The sequence below is a fragment of the Teleopsis dalmanni genome, chromosome 2 (assembly GCF_002237135.1).
Source record: "Teleopsis dalmanni isolate 2A chromosome 2, ASM223713v2, whole genome shotgun sequence".
Lineage (NCBI taxonomy): Eukaryota > Metazoa > Arthropoda > Insecta > Diptera > Diopsidae > Teleopsis > Teleopsis dalmanni.
The window spans coordinates 238,478,417-238,497,031 of record NC_051847.1 but is presented as its reverse complement, the minus strand read 5'-3'; the positions used below and the strand labels follow the sequence as shown (position 1 = coordinate 238,497,031).

Genomic DNA, 18,615 nt, shown 5'->3' with positions numbered 1-18,615 from the left:
AAAATTTTATTTGGAAATTTGCTTGGAATTTATTTTGAAAAATTGCTGCTTAAGTAAAAAGTTGCTTAATGAGGTCAAAATCTGCTCGTGTGTGTTAAGATACAGATACATAATTTTTGTGGAATATGCATGTATATTTAATAAAATTCTTGTAAGTTTTATAGTCAAGAGTTTCGGAAAATAGCCATGAAAAAATGAAATAAGTAAAAATTAAAAAAGAAAAAAATAAAAATATAAAAAAAGAGAAAAATGGTATAAAGAAAGTTGAAATATGTATCTTGTATCTTCTTCGCTTTTGCTACGTTGTGACGTGGTTAAAAAAAACATTGTAAAATTGTCATTGAACTTTGGTTTTAGCTTTATTTAATGCTTTTTATTCCGATATATTTTATACCGTTTTTTTTTACATTTTGTTTTTAAAAGAAATATTTCGTAATCTGTAATCTGTAAGTTTTTTGTGGTCATTTCAATGAAGTGAAAGTGTTAGTTTACATATACGTTTCTCAAGAGATTTTAATCATTTATCAAAATTAACACAATTAAATAAAAACAAAATGCATATGTTTATTATATAATAACTAGTTATTATAATGAATCAAAAAATTATTTTAAATATTAACGCTAAATTGTTACAAAGCACGACTTTAAAAAAATCATTTTAATATTATACAATTCTCATATCTATTATTGAATAGATACTATTATTGTAAAAAACGTAAACGAATGTAGTGGACTACTTAAAATACTATAAATAAATAAGACATATTAGCTAAGTCATCACACTTTAAATAATAAAATTAAATTATAAATGATTAATTAATAAATAAAAAGCTTTTGAAATTAATTACTTTATATATATACATATATTAGGGATTTTTTAAAAAAGATCTTTATTGAGAATATGTTAGGCGAAAAATATTATACCGATAATCTCCCTATAATACAATATTAGAGTAGACACCGGCTGCCTTACCGATTTTAGTAGAATTCATATATGGAATAGTGAAATGAATTAAATGATATGACTAAGCAAAATTTTAATTAGTATTAAACTAAAAAAATTATATGTGTTTTTTTAAAAATATGTATAAATATGTATATAAATATGTATATAATATATTTTATATACAAAAAAAACATTATTAAACAAAACACACATAGGTTTTAAACAAATTTTTTGGGGATTCAGATTTTATAAAAAACAAAAAATGAATTTGAAGGATTTTAAAGATCACACATATACTAATATTTATATCTAGTTTAATATTCATGTTTCTTCTTGCTAAAATATATATGACATGCTCCACCAATAATTGGGTATTTTAGGTCAAAAAGATTTATGTTTCTTGAACCGTTTGTTTAACATGCCAATTTTTACAATTAGTTTAAAAATTCGGACCTTTCATATTAAACTTGTTCATATACATGTTGCTCAAATCGATCACTTGGAACTACAATATAAGGCACGTATATGTGATTTAAGCACTATTTTATAGTCGTGCCGTAGTCTCAATACTGGCTTAATCATCAACTCTGCTGACTTAATTTGTTCATTCTTAAGTCAGTTTTGAGACTTAAGTTACGACTGTGAAAGCGCCCCTAAGAGTTCTAGTACATTTTTTGTTATAATAGACTTAATTATTATTCTTAATTCAGTTTTGAGACTTAAGTAACGACTGTGAAATCGCCCCTAACGGTTCTAGTACATTTTTCGTTATAATAATTTTTATATTAATATAATAATGAAGCTGTTGAAACATTCTCCAACTCATATTCGGTTTGATGGATTCGAGATTCTCATATCGGCTGAGCCATTTTAAAATTTGAGATGTCTAACTGATTTGATGGAATGTTATCTAGATCATAAAGAGTTGAGACATCTGATATTGCTTTTTGTGATTACTTGAATTTGTTTTGAGCCAGTTGGATACTTTTGGGACATGAATTCTCTTATCTACAATTATAGAACTATTTAAAAGAATACGTTATGATCTTTTGTAATGAAAAAGATTTTTTTAGATAATTGTACTCTGCAAAACTAGAATCGTAAACCACTATTGTCTTTTTCTTTATTATGCTAATTGGTTTCATTAAATATTGAGAGATAAATATTGACAGAGTTTTGACAGAGTCATATAAACAGAGATATAAATAGTTATATATAGCGCGATCGGTTAATTCTACTAACTGGCTAGATTACATTATGCTATCTACATATAAATAGCGAATATTTACTATATTGTATTTTTATAAATGTTATAAGAGAGTAAAAATTAATTGGTACGTTTGATAAAGCGTTCAAATATTTGGATCAGAAATTCTAAAAGGTTTTTTAAAATTGCATGCAATAAGCCTAACTATAATTATATATATTATACATATAAATACACGTACTAATTTATGGGTTTTAGCACTGCTTTCTTCAATATATATAACTGATACTTATAGTATCAAAGCCGATCTAAAAGATATATTAAATATAGTAAAAGTGATTTTTCTTTCCAAATGATTGATCATAAAGAAAAATAAATATTTACCTGATCATCTATAGTTTTCATGTTTAAATAAATAATATTTTTTAGTAGATTTTTTTTTATGGCCTTAAAAAATGAAAATGTAAACAATTTTTTTCGCAATAAATAATTTCCCATGAATTACTCATGTAATTAATTTTGTTATTTGTTTTTTATGATGAAATTGAAATCTACTTAACAATGTTCATAATATTTACAATTTTGTAATTTGAAAGGTGAGATTCTTTACATTTGCATTTAAATGAAATCAACTCATTTTTATTGTTTAAGTAGTATTATTTTTTAATTATTCTAATTGATATGTCTCACTATTTCATTTGAAATAAAGACTATAAACGGATGTTAACTTTAAACCTAAAGACCTTTACATACACAGTTCTAGAGAATTCACTTTATTCTATACAAGACTTTGTATATTTTATTCTATACAAGACTTTGCATAGAATAGTTTAGTACACTTTATTTTTATTTAATAAAAGTTCCCTAAATCATAATCCACCAATTTTTGTAATACTACAAAACGTAGTTTCTCACTCATACATTAAAAAAGCCATCCTTACAAACTGTTCCTTTAAACATAGTTGTTTTTACCCTAATAGTGACTACATTAGCATTAACCTCAAAAACTTCAAAGCCCTGACTTAGGTATCTCTCTGTAATAAGCAGGGTGCAATGGTATATCGTTGGTTTTAAAATCTATTATACCAATATATATTATTATAAAAATCTATTATATAGTTATCAATTACAATTTTCCTCCGTTTAAAACTCTAAGCTTCATTCAGTTCAATGAAAGTTTGATGAAGTTGAGGGATCCATTTTTTTGATTATTGTAAAAGACGAGTTTTATTACCCTTTTTTATTAGAATCTGCAGTTTCCTCGTACACGAGTTTTGAAAGGTTAGGTTATACCGGTGATCCCTAGTGGATCCACTTAGGCCTATTGGCCCATTGTGATGCCGTATATAAATAATAAAAACCTCAGGGTTTATAAAGCAATTATAATTTTGATTCATTTGAACTCAAAAACCTTTTAAAATTTTCATTGTAGACTGGAATAAAGTATATTTAGCAAGTGCATTGACACAGAATATGCTTTTCCACTTTGCTATTTATTTATATAGATATATATTATATATTTTTATATATATTATATGTATGATAATTGATATATACTTTTTTTTTATCAATAACAGCAGTTATAAACTTTGTTAACAATAGTTAGTCCATACATATATAAGGTGAAATGAAGTTATAATTGCAGTATATCGACTTACCTCTTTCATTAGATTTATGTTTACAAATTTTTTACTTTAGGTAATATAAATAGATACTTTCTTTATAAAAAAAAAAATAATAATATTAAGACATAAAAAATAAATTAACAAATTTTATAATAGATTTTGCAGTTTGTGTTAGTTTTGAATTTGATTACAAAATATTTGCTAATTAAATTTAACCTTAAACTCTAAATTTCATCTTGACATACAAACATACAAGATACAAAAAAAAAAATTGTCGAAAATTTTTTTTTTTTCAAAATATAAAGTATCTTAACTGGTATAAGCGTTGCTGATCGTGTGTTGTGTAACAACTAAAATTCAAAAAAAAAAAAAAAAAAAGTAAAAGAAATATAAAAAAATACCAATAAAATCAGACTTAGACTGAATTATAAAAATTTGTGAATAAATTATAAAAAATTCATTATTGTTTTTTTACCGCTGTCACGTTGCTACTCTTAGTCCACTAACTATAATTATGTTATAGAAATAAAAGAGTGTTTTGCAGATATAATAATTATTTACTTATGCATATTTTAGATGGGTTTCTTGGGTTTGTTGTCAAGTGAGCATTACGTATGCGACGTCTTTCTAATGGCACTTTTTTCGGCATTCGTTGCCACTTTATTGAGTATTCGCTTCTACTTACGCATAACATCCGGCAGATGCTTCACTGAGGTAAAAATTGGAATAATTACACATTATGGCTTTAGTAGTCCCAATTTCCCTATTCTGTTGGTTGAAAGTTCTATTTTAATTAATTTCTATGGATGAGTTAAAAACTGTAGACATAATTCTATTTTAATTTTCTTTTCGCATATACGATATAATATTGGACATTTTTGAAAGTATTTTACATTTCTATTTAAAAAATCTATTTGATATTAATTTTAATAAAGAGATACAATATATTTTTAATATTAACAAAATACCTATTACTTTTGAAATAATATTTAAATAAAGATTAAATGTATATTAATATGATACAGATGGTGCATCCGTTAAGAACCTAGTACTCCAGCCACATTATTAGCCTCGGTCTAAGTTGTTTATTCATATATGTATATAAAAAAAGTTATATTTAAAAAGTTTTTTATTAAATATCTATACTTTTGCCATATAGAATACAATACTTAATTTGTATAATGAGATTTTAACATAATATTAACATATTTTTAATGATTAAAGAGTATTGGCTATTATCGAGTATTTATTTTTTTCAATTTTCTGCAACACTTAAAGTCGGTCGAAGAAATATATTATTAATATAAGTTTTCAAAGTCGCATTTCAAAACATTCTTCACAAAATATGTAAAACGTTGTTGTAGTTAAAGGCTATTAAAGGCTATTTACTTAGCATTTGTAGGAGAAATTACAGTAATTAGTTTTAATTTTAGTAAATTAATAGACTAAATCACCAAATCAATAGATAAATTAATAGATTACTTTTGAAATAACATTTAAATAAAGATTAAATGTATATTAATATGATACAGATGGTGCATCCGTTAAGAACCTAGTACTCCAGCCACATTATTAGCCTCGGTCTAAGTTGTTTATTCATATATGTATATAAAAAAAAGTTATATTTAAAAAGTTTTTTATTAAATATCTATACTTTTGCAATATAGAATACAATACTTAATTTGTATAATGTGATTTTAACATAATATTAACATATTTTTAATGATTATCAAGTATTGGCCATTGTCGAGTATTTATTTTTTTCAATTTTCTGCAACACTTAAAGTCGGTCGAAAAAATATATTATTAATATAAGTTTTCAGCGTCGCATTTCAAAACATTCTTCACAAAATATGTAAAACGTTGTTGTAGTTAAAGGCTATTAAAGGCTATTTACTTAGCATTTGTAGGAGAAATTACAGTAATTAGTTTTAATTTTAGTAAATTAATAGACTAAATCACCAAATCAATAGATAAATTAATAGATTACTTTTGAAATAACATTTAAATAAAGATTAAATGTATATTAATATGATACAGATGGTGCATCCGTTAAGAACCTAGTACTCCGGCCACATTATTAGCCTCGGTCTAAGTTGTTTATTCATATATGTATGTATATAAAAAAAGTTATATTTAAAAAGTTTTTTTATTAAATATCTATACTTTTGCAATATAGAATACAATACTTAATTTGTATAATGAGATTTTAACATAATATTAACATATTTTTAATGATTATCGTGTATTGGCTATTATCGAGTATTTATTGTTTTCAATTTCTTGCAACAATTAAAGTCGGTCGAAGAAATATATTATTAATATAAGTTTTCAGCGTCGCATTTCAAAACATCCTTCACAAAATATGTAAAACGTTGTTGTAGTTAAAGGCTATTAAGTTTACTTAGCATTTGTAGGAAAAATTACAGTAATTAGTTTCAATTTTAGTAAATTAATAGACAAGGTGGAGAGGACAATTAAACTATTATTTCTGTATAATAGTATAAAGAACTTTTATGTACAATATTACCGTAGAGATTTATAAAATTTATAATTACTGAAAAGAAAGAAAATTTCAGACAGATAAGTAAAACTACTACATACTATAATATCATAATATATCACAAAACAACTAATACTTTTCTAAGTGTCACAAGGAGTAATGTTAATCTACTTAAGTCTCTTATTACAGGTCATTAGGTGATTGTTGAAGTGTCAACATCGTGCACTGTTGTTTGCTAAACCTGAAGATCCAATTAAAAGTAAGAGTAAACATTTAATGCAGAAATATCATCATTACTTTGAAAATGAACTACTCCCCTATTCAAATAAAAGGAACCAACTTGATACGTCTGTAAACTTTGTCTGAAGTTTCAAAACATGATAGCTTTGTCAGGTTAGGGGCTCAAAGATTTTGTTTTGTCACTTAGCCAATGAAAAACACTGATACACAATGTGGATTTCAGTTTCCTTCTCATCTGCAGAGCCACTACTCTGACAAAAGTCTTTGGGGTGTAGATTAAAATTTGATTATTTTAAGCATTCCAAATAAGCAGCAATCCAATACCATAGTACTAGGTAAGAAACCATATAGCTTAGGACCCACTTTGCTCCGCAGTGAATTATCATTACTCTGTGTAAAAGACCCTGTAATGATTAGGCACTCCAATTGACATACTAAGACCCAGTTAATTGAAAACGATTTCATGAATGACTCTGTCATTTAGTATCGAGCGCAAATGTAAATTACAACCCTATTAGCAGGAACTACTTTATTTTACCTAGTAATCTCTGTTGGGTATGAGAGAACCGAATTCTTAAACAAAGTTGAGGTATGAATATAAGTTATCTATAGAATTATGAGATAGCAAATTCTAATGCAGTATATAATGTTTAAAATTGAGTACGGTTTGTTGGTCTTCCTCCATTTCAGACGGACTCACAATAAGTGTGTGTTAGAAAAATAAAAAAATCATATATAAACTAAAAACAATTCCCTACTTCTCTAGTTATCTCAACTAAACTTAAATTAAACTTAATTACCTAAAAATTCCCTCAATGTTTAATATATCCGTAGTAAGGTCAGAATTTAATGATGATAAAAATTTTTATGACAAGGTATAGGTACATATAATAAAATTAGTTTTACGGATAAATTAACATAATAAAAAAATTGAAAAAGTTGTTAAAATTAAAACCGGAACAGTTTCATTTAATCATAGCTTATAAGTTTCGTTGTCATACCACGGTATCTTATACTAAAATACACTGTAAAAATTGAGATGCTCATTGCTTAATCATACTCATAAAAAGACCGAAAGGTGATGTCGTTTAAAAAATCTGTTGTTTTGTTATTAAATAATAATAAATTTCAATAATTATTAGGTGTAGAAAAGCACTGTAGCACATTATTATTAAATATTTACTATAAATAATTGCTAAAAGGTCGTGATAAGAAGTTAATAGTATTTAAAACTGCAGTTCATTAAAGTTTATTGACGTAATAAGCATTGTTTATTCAGGAAATATAATACGAGTATATAATTTAATGACAATAATACTTTCACCATCTTAATTAGTGGACTCGTATATCTTAATTTCCCTATAGATATACGAGTATACAATCATATTTTCCGAAACTTATAATAATCGAATAAAATGCGGAATTAGATCATATAAGTATAGCGCCAGATAATCAGTAAGTAAACATATTTTATAGTTATTAAAGGTAGAACTATTTACTATTAGTATATTATTTATACTTTCTTTGCAACTCCTGGTTTTTTCTTAATCCCTGTGACTAAGAATGATTAACGTCCCGATCCCCTTTATTCTAATTATTGTACTACTATATATGCTGTAGTTGAGGGTAAGATCTGATTGGAGTATATAAATATACTATATGTGTATTGATACCTTCACTGTGATTACGGTTTTGATCGTATCTGATCGAGTTCTTTCCGTTTTTCCGTACTTCTTCTAAAGTATATCTTTGATAAAATAGGTCGTCGTGGCACATTAGCAAAATCCTGAGCAAACTGTGAGAAAGTATGACTCGACTTTTAAGTAATCATATTTAAGTGAAATATTGATGATACATAATTTTTTTGTGTGACAACAATGCGTCTCTAAAAACTCTTCCATGCCGCTATCGATACTATTAATAAAATTTCAGTTGATATTTCATTTAGTAGTAGCAAATGTTGACTATAGATCATTAGGTAAACTTTCGAATACAGATTTTTAAAAAATCTATATCGAAATTTAAATTGCTAATAATTTCTATTATTTGACCTAAACTTTCCTACATCTTATTCTGCTTTTTCTATGTGAATATCGGTCGTTCTTGTAATCCTTCAATCCTTCATCCTCTTCCAGATATCGATACCTTAAATTGGATTTCTTTGGCGCTTTTTAGTGTGACATGGTCAGAATTGTATCTCTGGAGTATATACTAGTATATTCTTTTGGCAGAGTTTTTTTAAGTGTATTATATATAGATTATATTGTTAAGGGTATGGTATATCACCTAAGCCTCCCGGATATGCCACTGCGCTATATTCATAGGGTTCTAGCATCTTCCTCCAATTTTATACACGATTCTGTAATGTGATGAAGTAATTAATAATTAAATGTGTTTAATAACAGGTTACTTTTCGTATGACTTCTATTTGTGTAGATAACTTTTTTTATGCATACCTAACGCTTTATATTTTGAATAACAGAGCAACAAGTAATAAAATAGTCTACATAGTATGTTAGACACTAAATACAAATTATAAGAGTTATATTAGATAGTCTATTTTTTTATACAACTAACATAAGTGTATTCTACTAAGTGTGGTTTCTGCGATAATATTAGCATAATCACAGCATTAACATGTGTAATATGTACATAATTATTAATTAATTTTTATATTTATATAATTCGCAACTGTAAACTCTTCAATAATAAATTTGTTCAATTTTTCAGAACAAAATGGAAGGTAAAACAGTCATTATTACCGGTGCAAACAGCGGCATTGGAAAGGAGACCACCCGCGATTTGGCCAAGCGTGGAGCCCGTATTATAATGGCTTGCAGAAATTTGGAAACAGCAAATGCAGTGAAAGGTAGATAATTTTTATTTGTCATATATTAATACAAATATATACATTTTCATTTTCTTCAGATGAAATCACAAAAGAGACTGGCAACAGCAAACTAATCGTGAAGAAACTGGATTTGGGATCTCAAAAATCAGTACGAGATTTTGCTGCCGATATTGTTAAGAATGAAAAGAAAATCGATGTTTTGATTCACAATGCCGGCATGGCCTTGGCCTTCCGTGGTCAGACAAGTGAAGATGGTATTGAATTAACAATGGCTACTAATCATTACGGTCCTTTCCTTCTTACACATTTACTCATTGATGTACTAAAGAAGAGCACACCATCACGTATTGTCATAGTAGCATCGGAATTATATCGTTTGGCATCTGTCAACTTAGATAAACTGAACCCGATTGGCACTTTCCCCGCTGCTTATTTGTATTATGTATCGAAATATGCAAATATTTACTTTGCTCGTGAATTGGCTAAGCGTTTGGAAGGTAGTGGTGTTACTGTGAACTTCTTACATCCTGGTATGATTGATTCTGGTATATGGCGCAATATTCCTTTCCCACTTAATTTACCCATGATGGCAATTACTAAAGGTTTCTTCAAGACACCAAAAGCTGGTGCTCAAACCACTATTTACTTGGCTACATCTGATGAAGTTGCCAATGTATCAGGAAAATATTATATGGACTGCAAGGAAGCTACACTAAATGCCGCTGCTATGGATGAGGAAAAAGCTAAAAAATTATGGGAAGAATCTATTAAATTGGTTAAATTAACTCCACAAGATCCAAAAATCTAATAATATACTTAGATCGACTGGTTAGGGAAAACATTTAAGTTTTTTTTAAAGCTTTTCTAGTTTACAAAACACTTTTAGTTATTTTAATTATTTTTCCAATGAGTGAGCAGGAGAGAAATTTTATACAAACTATAAAACTTTTTTATTAATAAATAAAATATATTTACTTAAAGATTTGCATTTAATTGAAGTATGTCGTATCGTTTCAATATAAAACAAAAATTAGTTCCATATTTAAGTCAATATATACTGAACAACTCAGCGTTTAGAACCCATAGTTTTGAGGTGTACAACTATCTCTTTTAAAGCTGTGGTTACCAACCTTTTTTTTACCACTATGTACTTTTGTTTTTATTTTAATATGCTTTATGTATCTCTGGTATAATATATAATGAATTGTATAAGTGCATAACTACATTATATAGGCTATAAAATAGGTATATAATTACTTGGAAATTTTTTGTGCTTATTATTCAATAAGTGAGGTCTCAGCTATCTATTCACACCTCTTAAAATTGATTCACGGAGCATTTTTACCCATCTCCACCGGTTGGGAACCACTGTTCTAAGGGCTTTATATAGTCTTTAAATGTTCTAACTATTGTCTTAATATATTAAAGAGGATGCAAGGTATGGAGGTATTCACATGTGTTTCAATAAAGCATATATGGAGAAAATTGAAATGATTGTGTGTGCTAATATACGATACTAGTGCACTTGCGGAATTATTTTTACTAATAATTGGGAAATGAAATGATTTCTAGTAAATTTGTTCCGAAAACTTTTAGCAGTTGGTGACATCTGTTTTTCATTTGTGAGATTCAAAAAGACATTTCAGTTGTTTTTATATTACAATATATTTATTTACTTTATCTTAAACTATAACAAATAATAAATATCGTAGACGCAATATAAAAAAACTAAAACCAATGTTCTCTATACTCCTTTTCTATCACTACCATTCGCCTGGTCTTAACGGCGTTAGAACAGTCTATGAACAGTTTCGATTCGATTTTGCAAACTGTAAATATATATGTTCATAAAACAATAGATTCTTGTATTGTTAGTAGTACTAAATACGAGTAGTATTATCTATATTTCACACAGGGTACTATTGTTAGCATGTAGAAGTTTTTTATACGGAAGTTATGTGCAAATTACGGTTAATATTGTCTTTGGTTAATATTAAACTCTTTGAAGCATGAAGTATCTTTAGATTTATAAGAAAGAAAAAAATTTATATGCTATAAGTCCAAAATCGTTAAAATAGTGCCTTGTATACCATACATACAATGTTATTTCCAAAAGACAGTGTTCAGTATATTAAACAACTTTTGCTAAACTGTTGTGTGGCAAGTATAATCTTAACAGATAAGTTTCTATTCATAGATAAATTTAGTAAACAATATTACTCAGAAGCTAAAGCAATATAATCATTGATGGGATTACAGAAATACTGTACTGCGTGACAAAGAAAGCAATTTTAATCCAGATTAAATGGCAAAGATTTTAAACTAATTTTTAAATACTGTTTCAATTATTTACTAACAATAAATTATTATGTATTATTAATTACAATTTTATATATAAGAGGTTATTAAAGAACGATTAAAATTAACAGATTAATATTTAGGGAAGAGAACTGAAAATTAGTCTATGAAACGCATATGTAAAAAGCAAAGTTTTTAAAAAATAATTTATAATATTTAGCGTTCTGACTAGTGGTAGAAAAATCGTGTAAGTTTAAATCAGTTTCTTCTATAATCAATACCAATAACTCCACAATAGTTTATCTTCCTACGACTAGGTATTTTAACTTTTAAGCTATTAACTATATACTAACTATATAACTATATATATATAATGTTATACTATATATTAATATACTATATATTAACTATATACCTATATACGAGTTCCGATTTACATATAATTTCCGCTTTCCAGAAAACTTTATTTTTAAATCAAATAAATTATCCATCCATAGTAATAGTCATAGGTGGCATCACAAAGCACAATAGATAATAGCTATTTAACATTTTATAAGAGTTGTCTAATCGTAGAAAAGAAACTCTTGTCGTAGAAAATGGTTTGCCGGAAAACTTTTTTTTGAAACGGAATATATTATTTATCCATCTATACAGTACAGAAGTAATCTTAAGGCAGCAAACACGAAACAATATACAATAGATTATGCAAAATTATATAAAGGTGTAAGAATAAATACACAGTAAACTCATTTTAAATCTAGACTTTAATTTAATCGAAGAGAGCGATATAAATTTTCTACTATAGAATAATTACGGAGTTGTTTGTCTGAATTGAATTCTAAAATAAATCTTATTAAAAATTGGATTACCTCCTAAATAAGATGAAACGGGAATTATGTGGATCTTATAGAAGTAACAGTTTATAGATATGGTAGTAAATGGTTTATAAAATTTATATCGAAAAATTATTTACAAATAATTAAATACAAGAATTATTTCCAAGACCACTGATGTTGGGTATTTGGCAATACTCGAAACAGCTGTATGGTCAGTCAAAAATTCAATTGATTAAAATAATATAAAATTAATTTTTGTTGTTGTAGTTCACTGTTCGAAAAAAATCTTTATAAAATAATTATCCTGATTTATTATTTGTTATGTTTATATGTTAAATTAAATAAGAAAATCCGAAATCATTTCTTTATGTTCTCAAGAAAATTGACTAAGAAGTCAAAACTATTGTTTTAATAAAGTCACATTTCATGGGAAAAATGTATCACATCAAATCACAGCGGAACAAGCTGTAATCTGATATTCTGGATTGAAAATGAAGGACTTTTACAAACCAAACAGCAAAATCAAAATAAACTGGTTCCAAAAATTTAATTTATTAAATTTAAAATCCTTGCGAGTGAAGCAAAAGTTCCCACACTACAATCGCCAACTCACCTGTTGAATGGATACTGCTTAAGCCATACACAACCAGTAATGATACTGTAAATATCCCGAAGGACCTTAAATGAGACATAATCTGATAAAAATTGCATGCATTTTGCGTACTCTAACGTCCCCTTTTCCGCACTCAATTATTTCATTGTACCGCAAATAAAAGGCGTAAATTTGTGTGCGCCGTTTTGTGGTAGATTACAGGGTGCAGATAAGTTCGTAAGTACATCGAAAGCCAAAAGATACATTGACACGTGACTTTTGCTCTTATCGTGATGATGATTGCTGTTTGCCGATTTGTGCTACAACTATTTTTACTAATTTTTATTTAATGACTGTAATTGAAATTTAATATTTTTCCAAAGGATTACAGATACAAATAACATTTCGCAATCAAATTTGTAGCAGTGATAGATAACGTGAGCAGTTTGTTCGAGAGAGAATAGGATTAATGCCATGTTTGCATATTTACTGATCTTGTCTAATGTCTATAATTTAAGGATTTAATTTGGTTGATTAGTAGTATTTAATTTTTGGTTATGTGTGAACGTTTTCAAGAACAAACTTTCTCACATTGCGGAATAAAAAGTGAAAACATTAATTAATTTTAAATTTTATATTTAGAAGAGTATTTCATGTTATTTATATATTTTTTCTTGTATTTTTATATTATAATTTGTATACTTTAATGTAATGTATAAAAATTTTTTCTTTAGGCGCAAACCTTGATTAGTAGTAGTCCTTTTGCAACCCTTTCGGAAAATATCACGTTACAATTAATTTAGCGCGCTTCACTCAAGTGTACTTAACATTGAAAACAGAAGGACAAAGAGATATCATCAAAAAAAAAAAACATTATTCCAGTATACACGACATATTGATGAGACGATGGTGTAATTTAAGACATATCAGTTTATTAGCCACTGGGCATGGAAAACTATTCCTTAACTGTCAATTTTAAAAGTCAATTTTTAGAGCGACCAAACAACAAAAATATTTCCTGATAAACTCAATTATTAAACGACATAGTCCTGAAGTTCCTTTTTAATAATTTTGTTAAATTTTTTTTATTTTGTACTTTAAGAACCATGCCTAGACCAGCTGTCACCACTAAGTACATCACACTTTGTCATATTGACACGTTTGTGGTCATTGATACTTTTGGCTGATATACCAGTTCCACTAATTTCGGAGCAGTTGGAAAAATATTTAACATATTTGGAATATTTGGAGTATTTCCGAAAGGATAAAAACAACTCAAATTTGTCACTTAATGAAATGTGTGTTTTTACTAATAAGTGCTATAAGATATGTTTATTGGGCGCGAAATAATAGTGGGTATGGAATAAAAGCAAAACCCTTTTTGTGATCTACACAGAATTCTACTGTCAAACCATATATCTAGGAAGGAAGGACATTCATTGTAACACCATAAAAGTGTGCTGAAGTACTGCTTTATAATGAAAAAACGGTCCATGGGATTTCGTAATATAGGCTTTTACATTTGTAGGCAGTTATTAAAGCCAGATTTCAGATTTGTTGATTTTTTCTTACCATGAAGATAGGAATAGGTGTTCATTATTTCAATACAATAACCTTTGTTTTTGTCTTTGAAGACAACAAAGATGCAGTAACATCTAACCACTATGTGTTAAATTATATACAATAATATTTATATGAATTTTCCGATTAGACCCCCTAAAATCCCACTTCGGTGTAGGGTTCAGAATATTCCGGAAGTAGAATATTGTGTGTCCCTTAGGAATGCACCCCCCTCCCCCTTACTTTTTAGAGTATAACTAATAGTAAGTGGTTTCACTTGCAGCACTCTACCTAGGGAGAAACCTGGTTTCATGAAATCCAGATGCTCATTACTTTAGTGGTTCTGGATATTCCATAGGATTTGGAAATGTTGAGGTCATTGTGGTTGGTAAGTGAAGTTACGAAGACGAGTATTAGTATGTATGCTTTCATTTGAGGTGGAGTTGTCGGTTGTATTTTCTTCAACCGGGTGCTGTGACCCGATGTAGTTGTGACCTGGGTGCATTCTATATTTGTTCAAATCGTTTAAATGATAAAAGAACACTATCAGATTCAATTATGATAAAACATTCGGTATATTTTCGATTAAAGTGTTGTGGTACGAGCAATAGTTACATAAGTAGACATTTTATTTTATTTATATTAAAAACTGATTGATGCTAAAAGCAATCTAAATTCAGCCTAAATAAAGAAAATTATATTACTTTTATAGTTTAAAATAATTTAATAAAAGAAATTATAAAGATGATTAGAGTGCTGTTTACAAGTACTATTATCATAATTTTCGGTAGTAAAATTTTTATTATCAAGACTTATTATGAATGTCATGATACAAACGAAGGGGAATGAGTTTTTGAAAAAAATTTGGTATATTTTACAATTTTACTACAACATTGGGCTAAAGTAAATATTAGTGATGATTATGGTGAAATAATTAACAAATACTATCTTCTATTACGAACTATCAGCTTTTAACACAGGTAGCTACAGAATATATAGATCTTTAGTGACCCGATAAAAACACGGTAGTCCTTGGTTGTAAACTTTTAATGCATCCACCGAATAGCACAGGCATAGAATTTAGATTTAGATCATTATTTAGATTATGTTTTATTACGATCACTTCAGCACTATAGAAAGATAGATAAATACTATCTATTTTAATACTAATGTTTCTATCTCAGAAAATTGCAAAAGTTGATGATAAATAACTTGCCATGAAAATATAAGATTTTAAGTACAAAAAATGTACGTGAGGTCCTAAATATTTGATGATTTTTATAAAAATATTTTAAAATGGTTTATAATATCAAAAATTTTAAATATTTTTTTAAGGAAAATATGATCTGCATTGTATTTATATTTCCTTAATCTTTTCGTTTATGTATTAATTGATTGTTAATAAATAAGTCTAATTAATATAATTACTGAAAAAATATAATAGGGTTGCAAACTTATTATTAAGTGTGTGACACATACTCACATTTAGCAATTGCTGTAACAATGAATAGCACTAAAAAATGAGAAATAGTATAGATGCTTACCCCTGTATAAAAATTTTTAAAATAAATGAATCATGCACCTTAATAGGAATCACTAACAAAATGGTGTCTAAAAAGTCCTTTAAAGTACCTAAATGCTCACCTGGAGCAAATTGTCTTTCACATTCACATTACGTACAAAGGCAACTATCAATTGCTCAAAGCTGTCTTTCAAAGACACTATTCCAGACCTATACGGTATAGATTAGATTAGATTTTAAAACGAGTTGGGAACGTGTCACCACCTCACTGCATCCTTTGAGGATTATTGTGATATACCCACTTTAGTTCCAAAGACGAGTAGCAGTTAAGAATGCCATTATGTCCTTTGGAGAGATGTTGCCTAATTCCGTTACAAGTGGATAGGTACTGGATAAGCACCGCGTGATACCTGTTATTCCTATATGGTATTACTTCTAATGCGTCTTCGTGGTTGAATATATTTAATCATATACTTATATATTTTGCGTTTCTATACATATTTCTCATTATTTCTCCTAAGATGAATAAACGAATAAAATTGAACTATATAGTAAAACAGTTTTTTTAATGAAAAAAAAAAAGTTTCAGAAGCTAAAAATAATTATATAAAAATTCATAAATTCAGCTGTGTAAATATAAACTTTGATGTAAATAAAAATATGCATCAGAAGTTGCACCTTTAAGCACAATCTACTTCTTCTCAATTAATTAAAATGTATCTATAGTAACGTAAGCTGGTCTCTCTTCCCATTCAACCCCAACATTCATATTTTCAATTTGTATCAATTGTGTTGAGTTAATAAATTCTGTAAACATTGAACACCACAAACTCGCAAGCAAACACACGCACCACTCAATCGAATCATCGAAATCCTAGGCAATCTGTGAGATACGCCGATGTGTGACACGCATATACCTGTTATCGCCACCACTGTTAATTGTAGTGAATTTTCAACACGTGAGTCTGTTTGAGTTTCTGGTATTTAAATCTTTTATGCAATTTTATCTGTTTTCGCATTATTAATTGGCTAAACACTGGGCAAGAGATTTTTCTTTTGAGTACATTTAAGCCGGGGTGGACGGATAATATCACCAGTAGAACATGGCTTTTGATGCGTTCGATTTGTGTTTTTGTATCTTTTCTTTAATGTGCAGAATTCAGCTTATAAGCATTTTCCCGTTGTGCCTTCTAGTTTTGGTTTCGTTGCTGGAGCCGTCAGTGCAGCATTTTCACGAATTTCAGAGGCTTCGAAAATCAATGAAATACTTTTCCTCCATTGGCACTGGTGGGGCTTCATTTGTATGCCTGCAAGTTGTTGTCTATTTTGAGTGAAAATTAAAAGAAAACAGCAGAAAAGTTTTTACAAATTTTTACTTACACAAGATAAAAAATTTGTATTAATTTTTTTATTTGCAAATATTTAGATTTTCTTGTGTAAAATTAAAAATTTAATATGGACAGAAAAAAAACAAATAATCTGATGATATGTGCAGAAATGAGTGCAAGACCATAAACAAAAAAAAAAATACAAATAAAAAAATACAGTTATATAATATAATCTATGTCTTTTTAGAAACAAAATCAAATTCCAGAAGGGTTCGAATAGAAAAGAACGCAAGAACAAAGATTTGCTGCCAAGTACTCACAACAGTGGTTATAGAAAATATTCGAATTTCTTTTTAATTAGTTTATAGTTCGCATACAATTTGTTTGGACTATAGGTGTTAACCAAATCTCAATAAATTAACTAAATTTTTGTTCTTGTCTTTTCTTTTCTATTCGAGTCAATTTAATTTTTAAAATAGCTTTTTTGTCGTCATAGAAGTGTAGCTCTCAGCAAAAATAATTAACTTTAAAATTAAATTCCTAGCAATGAGTAATATTTTCACAGTGATACTCCTTTCCAAAGGCTTCACAGTGACACAATGCAGAAGACTTATATCTCCACAGCTTTACAGAGTAACATATTGATTTGAGGTGAAACTGAAGTTGAAGCATTGACTTTATGAAGAACAAATTAATTAATTATAAAATAATTTGATTTATTTAAGTAAATTAATCAGTTCTATATGGAAAATTAAAATAATTTCATGAATTCACACTATTAAATATTTTATAAATACTTCAGTTAACTATTAATTCCACAAATCTGGCCGATAAAAAAGATAACAAAAATGTGTTGAATATTTCCAGCGCTATAATGGCTCTGAAATATAAAACCAAAATAAAAAATTAAAAAATAAACGCGTTCTCTACATTTTTTTTTGGACTAGTGTTATTGGGACAGATTGGTATCGCTAGAGTTCAATCCAAAAGAGTAGTTTGGTCTAACCTTACTTCTCTTTCAATATAATTTTATTATACAATTGTCATAATAAAATAGAAATATATAGATCAACTTGTTTTATCAACGGTTTTATCTATTAGAAACTA

General features: G+C 27.7%; 1 protein-coding gene across 1 annotated transcript; it reads left to right on the top strand.

The window, feature by feature from the left end:
• Positions 1-9,255: 9,255 nt before the first annotated feature.
• LOC119681976 (retinol dehydrogenase 14-like) lies at positions 9,256-10,360 on the top strand. Its single transcript, XM_038095299.1, has 2 exons — positions 9,256-9,390; positions 9,450-10,360. Exons 1-2 carry the CDS (start codon positions 9,258-9,260, stop codon positions 10,178-10,180), a joined length of 864 nt encoding a protein of 287 aa, XP_037951227.1. The 5' UTR covers positions 9,256-9,257; the 3' UTR covers positions 10,181-10,360.
• Positions 10,361-18,615: the final 8,255 nt, after the last annotated feature.

Coding starts and splice junctions, on each gene's coding strand:
- LOC119681976 (XM_038095299.1), top strand. CDS start 9,258: ATGGAAGGTAAAACAGTCATTATTACCGGTGCAAACAGCGGCATTGGA. Junction 9,391..9,449: donor AACAGCAAATGCAGTGAAAG/GTAGATAATTTT, acceptor CATTTTCTTCAG/ATGAAATCACAAAAGAGACT.